The 6,979-nt window shown below is 44.2% G+C and overlaps 1 protein-coding gene across 1 annotated transcript in view; it reads right to left on the reverse strand.

The window, feature by feature from the left end:
- Positions 1 to 3,751: 3,751 nt before the first annotated feature.
- LOC111830511 overlaps positions 3,752 to 6,979 on the reverse strand; it is a 4,529-nt gene continuing 1,301 nt past the window's right edge. The window contains exons 3-5 of the mRNA XM_023782694.1: positions 5,129 to 6,975; positions 4,874 to 5,053; positions 3,752 to 4,366 (exon numbers count right to left, since the gene is read on the reverse strand). Of these exons, the coding sequence (XP_023638462.1) occupies positions 3,752 to 4,366; positions 4,874 to 5,053; positions 5,129 to 6,975 (2,642 nt within the window). The remainder of the gene's footprint in view (positions 4,367 to 4,873; positions 5,054 to 5,128; positions 6,976 to 6,979) is intronic.

Raw genomic sequence — 6,979 nt, forward strand, 5'->3', positions numbered from 1 at the left:
GAAAGATCAGCTACTTGGATCAACAAGAGTGGTGAAAGGAGGAAGATGATCCAAATATGTATATAGTGACCATGAGCATGCAAGCAAAACACAACCAGATATTTGCAAGTCAAGATTAAGTTCTTATAGGATAAGGAATGAGATCATATCACAACATGTTTCAACCAAGTTCAAGAATGCTCTTCATGAATTCCAAGTTTGTTTCAGACTTACTTCAAGTTCAATCATCATGCATCAAAAAGCTAACAACCAGGGCATTGATCTCAACTGGTGAATCATAGCAAATCAACAAGGTGTAACTCATCATCGCCCCCTATGCTAATGCAACAGTCCTACATGAAACAATCTAGACTCAATCCTAATATGCAAATGCAGGCTACATGAACACTCTGTTTTTAAAGATTTTTTTTCTGAAAATTTTTCAAATTTTTAGGGGTTTTCAATGCACATATATGAATGCAAATTATATGCTAAAAATTCAAAATAAGAAAAGAGAACACAACATCAAATGTCATCCCAAACCCTCCCCCAAACCTAAATTACACAGTCTCTTGTGTAATAAAAATTTGAGAGTTGGTTTGAGAATCAAACAAAGAAAAGTATGAAAATGCAATGGTATATACAGATGAAGGTTTGGAGTGGTACCTTACTGAAAATAGCAATCCAGGTATTGAGTCATGGACTCGCTTGTATAAGCACCTGGTGCAGGCTGCGCATGAGGAGCCACTGCTGGTTGCTCAACGTTCTGCTCGACAGGATCCGCAGTGAGGTCTTGGAAATGATACGCACCTGGATCAACAGTCATGTCCTCAATGTGATCCTCAGCTTGATCCATGGTCAGATCCTCAACATGATGCTCCTCTGACAAGTGTGATGAACTGGCTTTTGCCTTCCGTCTCGCTGCCTTCTTCTTTTTCCTTTTCTCCTTCTTCTTGCTAGCCCTAAGCTTAGGGGAGGACTGTCTCAGAGGAGAAGAAGAAACATTATGCTCTCTATACTCATAGGCGGAATGACGTGATGGAGAAAGAGTTCTGTAGCGTGCTGGGACATCACTCGTGGACAAACGACGCTGCACTGGTATAGCATCCTGCGGAGTAGTGTCTGCAAAAGCTGTGGTGGTGGAGGCGCAGCTAAACTTACTCATGAAGCTCTTCATCTTCGACTTCATAGATTTTATTGCCTTGTCTTGCAGCATGTTCCACTTCTGAAGTGTACTGATACGCTTGTGAGCTTCCACCAAACTCTTGCCTTGTCTAGGCGCTGTGTAGTCCTTAAAGTGGTATCTCTCTGGTCTATACTCATCTGAATCTTCTTCCATCTCATCATCCTCTTTCTCAGATACCTCCATCGCTTCCTCACCATCTGTCGTGTAGAGAGCCTCTGCAGGGGGAGTAAACTCAATGTTGCTTCCTTCGAGTATCCTAGTGAAAGCAATACAAGGAAGCAAAAATCGCACGTCACCATGTACGGGGTGAGTGAAGTAATACATATACAACCCGTTGCGTTTCTCCCAATGGAACCATTGAGCTTGCCTCAAGTTCTAAATGTCGATGAATCTCGGTGCAATAGGCTCTGAACTCAGCAGGACGCTACAAGCTTCCAAGATGACTGTCACCAACCCTCCCATACACATAACTCCTTGAGTTCTGCAGCTGCTCAGCTTCACTACCCAAGTTCTGTAACTGAGTAGCTGGTGCAACAGAGTGAACGAGGGGGATGTATCAGTCGTATCACCTCGCAGTTGTGTCCCATCTACTACTGTTAACAAGAGATCTTTAAGTGCAAGATCAATCATCTCCAGCTCCCTGTTGATCAGTGTCCCTGTTGTCTCCCTCGCGAAGAACACGTTTGCAACTGATCAATGGAAGTAGCGGATAACTGGACTTCTGATGTGGTTGCTCTTGGTCCTAGATGAAGCGAACTTCTTATCATTCGCAATCGTTTCCCAAAGAGCCAACAATTCATCCTTATCAATCCTCTGCCCAGTCCCTGTTCCATTAGGGAATCCAAACAAACCTTCCAGCTCTCTGATGGTCAGAAGATACTCATGATCATGGATGGTGAAGGTGATGTATCCCAATCCTCCATCCGACTCTATGTCCGGACATCTTCATAAAGATGTATGGCAAGCGTACAGAGGAACTGAATTGTCTCCTCTCGGTATGCATTTCGCGGACTAGTCATGAGTGTGCTGAGATGACAATGCTCGAACATATACTCGACATCACTCGAGATAGCCAGCTCATCCATCGTCTGCTGGCAAGGATACCTCGTGCCCTGAAACTCATGCTGCTGAAACAGCTTGTAATACTCTCTCGGGGCTAACCACTTCTCTGTCTTCTTCTTCTGCACTGACTTGCGAGCTGGGACAGGTGGATGCTTTTCAAGCTCATAATCACTATCATCATCCCGCAGCTCCATTGGTTTTTTAACCGAAGACTTAGCTCTGCTTCTTGCCTGAGAAGGAACAACACCAGACCCTCTCTCATATGCAGCTTTCTTGTTCTCCATGTAGACCTTGGACATAGACTGAGGAGATGCACGCTCTGTTGGTTTACAACCATACTTCTCACGCATTTCATGCAACAAATCTCTTGACATTGTGAAACTGAAACAATTGAAACTCAAAACTAGAAATTAGTTTGTTAGTGTTCCAAAAGCTAAGAAAAATGAGCAAATGCAAAAGAAATGAGTGGAGAGACAAACGCTTATCACTTTCGGTCGAGTGAGCAAATGAGTGCAAGGTCGAGTGAACCTGTTGTGAGTGTAGGTCGAGTGAGTGCACAGCGAGTGGTGGTGGATTTCAAGCTCGTCGAGTGGGCTTTGGTCTGCTGCACGTGTAGCCGGTGATGGACTCCGGTCGAGTGAGCAACACGCGCCAAGTAGAAGAAGTGACGACGGTCGAGTAAGGAGGTGGTGTGCAGCTCGAGTGAGTTGGTACACGGTCGAGTGGTTTGTCGGTGGAGCTCTTCTTGCTGTCTTAGCTCGAGTAACCGCGACCGGTGATGTGGTTCGGTCGAGTAGCTCCGGTGAAGACAAAGTGGGTCGGTTGGGAGAGCAGCTCGAGTGAGTTGAAATCCGACGAGTGGGAGAGACGCACCGGTCGAGTGAGCTGGAATCCCGATTGAGCACCGAGTAGAAATCCGGTGCGGACAAGGAGAACCGCGTGAGCAAACAGCGAGTTTGAGAGATCCTATCGAGTGAGTTGCCCCGGTCGAGTGAGGGAAACTAGACGGTGGGTCGAGTGGAGTCCGTCGAATGGTGAAGCTTCCGTCGAGTGGCGAGGAGAGACGACGGTCGAGTGAGATGATTGATGAAAGTCGGAGAGAATGAGATGTATGAAAGAAAAATGAGTTCGAGTGAGAGGTAAGAGAGAGGAAGGATTTTGTGTGGTTAAGGAGAAAGAGATAGGATAAGGGTATGAAAGAAAAGGAAGGTTGGGTCGAGTGGGGTGAATCGAGTGAGGTATTTTTATTTTTTATTTTTTTTTATTTTTTTTATATGTCTCACTTGACAACACCAAATAATTGTCTCCCTCTCCACATTTTTTACTATCTCATACTCGACTCTTCACCGGCACTTCTCTGATAATCATATTCAAACTCCAACAACGCATAATCCTGACTAACATAAAACCAAAAACAAAAATCAAAAACACAAGAAAAATCCTAAGTAATATATACAGGGATACCTTTGGGACTTCCTCCCAAGTGAGCTTGTTTAAAGTCACTAAGCTTGACTTTTATGCTTTTTAGGCTCTGGGAGGCTCATAGAGAGGCATGGAGGACCCCTCTGGTGTCTCTTGATCAGCTAGGTAACGCTTGACACGTTGACCGTTAACAGTGAACGCGCTGCCATCCTTGTTCAGGATAGTGATCGCACCAAATGGCAAAACATCTTTGATTTCAAATGGTCCAGACCATCTAGACTTGAGCTTTCCAGGAAACAGTTTCAGTCTGGAATTGAACAGCAAGACGTGATCTCCAGCCTTAAGCTCCTTAACGACAATCTTCTTATCATGAAAAGCCTTGGTTCTCTCCTTATAGATTTTGGAACTCTCGAAGGCATCAAGTCTGATTTCCTCAAGTTCATGGATGTCAAGAACTCTCTTTGCCTGGGCTGCATCGATGTCCAAGTTCAGAAACTTGATAGCCCAAAGTGCCTTATACTCAATCTCCACAGGGAGATGACATGCTTTACCATACACCAGCTGAAAAGGTGTCCTTCCTATTGGTGTCTTGAAAGCTGTCCTATACGCCCATAGAGTGTCATCCAACTTGGTAGACCAATCTCTCTTCGAAGCCCCAACAACTCTTGACAAGATTCCTTTTATCTGCTTGTTGGAGACCTCAACTTGTCCACATGTCTGGGGATGGTAGGCTGTAGACACCTTATGCTTCACACCATACTTCTTCAACATGCTTTCAAAAACTTTGTTGATGAAGTGTGTACCACCATCACTGATCACTGCTCTTGGTACTCCATACCTGGAAAAGATGATGCTCTTGAACAGTTTCAGAACAACCTTGTGATCATTGGTGGGACTTGCAATGGCTTCAACCCATTTTGAGACATAATCAACTGCGACCAGAATGTAGACATTGCCGTTTGATGGAGGGTTGAACGGTCCCATGAAATCGATTCCCCAAACATTAAAAATTTCTACTTCCAGAATCGGGTTCTGAGGCATCTCATTCCTTCTGTTGATGTTACCCATCCTCTGGCAGGCGTCACACTTGGTGATGAAACTATTTGTATCCTTGAACAACGTTGGCCACCAAAGGCCTGCTTGCAGAACCTTTTGAACTGTTTTGAATGTAGCGAAGTGTCCTCCATATGCGGATCCATGACAGTGCTCAAGCACTCCCTGCACTTCTCCTTCTGCTATGCATCTCCTAAACAGCCCGTCTGAACCTCTCTTGTACAAGTAAGGTTCATCCCAGAAGTAGTGGTTGACATCTCTGAAAAACTTCTTTTTCCTATAAGGATCCATGTCTGCAGGAATCTCTCCACAGACTTTGTAGTTAACCACATCCGCATACCAGGGCATACTCTCTGAATTGACTGCTAGACATTGAAGCTCCTTCATAGCCATTCATGTTTGATGCATCTTCTTGCATATCTCAACAATCATAAGATGTTCTTCAGGCATAGAGTCATCAATAAGGATTGGATCTTCTATTCTCATTCTAGACAGGTGATCAGCAACGCCGTTCTCTATCCCCTTCTTATCAACAATCTCCATATCAAACTCCTGGAGTAGAAGTATCCATCTCAGCAGTCTCGGCTTGGTATCTTTCTTGAAGTATATATGCCTAAGCGCAGCATGGTCTGTGTAGACTACAACTTTTGATCCTACCAAGTAACTTCTGAATTTCTCAAACGCAAAGACTACAGCCAAGAGCTCTTTCTCTGTTGTTGCATACCTTCCATGTGTCTCATCAAGGGTTCTGCTCGCATAATAGATGACATGCAATTTCTTCTCTATGCGCTGTCCCAACACAGCCCCTACTGCATAATCTGAGGCATCACACATTATCTCGAAAGGATGATCCCAGTTTGGAGCTTGGACTATTGGTGCTGAGACTAACGCTTCCTTGATCTTGTTGAAAGCTTCCAGACAGCTCTCATCAACGGCAAACTCGACCTCATTGCACAACTGTCTTGTAAGGGGTCGTGCAATCTTTGAGAAGTCCTTGATGAATCTTCTGTAAAAACCAGCATGCCCAAGGAAACTCCTTATATCCTTGACTGACTTGGGAGGCTGCAACTGCACCATGACCTCAATCTTCGCCTTATCAACCTCAATCCCTTTCTCTGATACCTTGTGTCCCAACACTATCCCTTCGTTCACCATGAAGTGGCACTTCTCCCAGTTGAGCACTAGGCTTGTCTCCTCACATCTTGCTAATACCCTGCAGAGATTCAACAAACATGAGGAGAAGGAGGAGCCATACACGGAAAAATCATCCATGAACACCTCCACCATCTCCTCTATCAAATCCGAGAATATAGAGGTCATACACCTCTGAAATGTTGCAGGTGCATTACACAAACCAAAAGGAATGCGTCTGTAGGTAAATGTGCCATATGGACAAGTGAACGTAGTCTTTTCCTGATCATTTGGGTGGATAGGGATTTGGAAAAATCCGCTATACCCATCAAGGAAACAGTAGTAGGGATGATTGGCTAATCGCTCTAACATTTGATCAATGAAAGGAAGAGGAAAATGATCTTTCCTAGATGCAGCATTCAGTTTTCTGTAATCAATGCACATCCTATGGCCAGTGATAGTCCTAGTGGGGATCAATTCATCTTTTTCATTTTTTATCACTGTAATCCCTCCTTTCTTAGGTACGCAATGCACTGGGGATACCCAAGTACTATCAGAGATAGGATAGATAACCCCAGCATTCAACAGTTTAAGAATTTCTTTTTTCACAACTTCCTTAAGGTTAGGATTTAATCTCCTTTGAGGTTCAATACTAGAGTATGATTCATTTTCCAGATTAATCCTATGCATGCAGAGACTAGGTGAGATCCCCTTGATATCATCTAAGGAATAACCTATGGCCCTTCTATATTTTCTAAGCTCAGTAACTAGCAACTCTAATTCCTCATTACTCAAGGTAGCATTCACAATGACAGGATAAGTAGAGTTGGATCCAAGGAATACATATCTCAGTCCTGAGGGTAGCGGTTTGAGCTCATCCTTGGGAGCTTTTAACTCTGACCAGTCATCATCAGCCGCATTGACAGGGTCAACAGCATGGTGAGTCATCGGGCTGCCACTGACTTCCTCCTCTACTGTGCATACCTCCTTGACAGACTTATCCAATTCCTCAAAACGTTCTGAATCATCAGTTGCCTTGTAGGTATCCAGTAACGTTTCGTAGACCTTGGTCTCAGCATGAAGAAATCCATCTGATCCACTCTTTGTCAAGGCTGTCTTGAGATGATCCTCCTCAGCAAGTTCTTC

Source organism: Capsella rubella, unplaced genomic scaffold (genome assembly GCF_000375325.1).
Source record: "Capsella rubella cultivar Monte Gargano unplaced genomic scaffold, Caprub1_0 scaffold_8, whole genome shotgun sequence".
Lineage (NCBI taxonomy): Eukaryota > Viridiplantae > Streptophyta > Magnoliopsida > Brassicales > Brassicaceae > Capsella > Capsella rubella.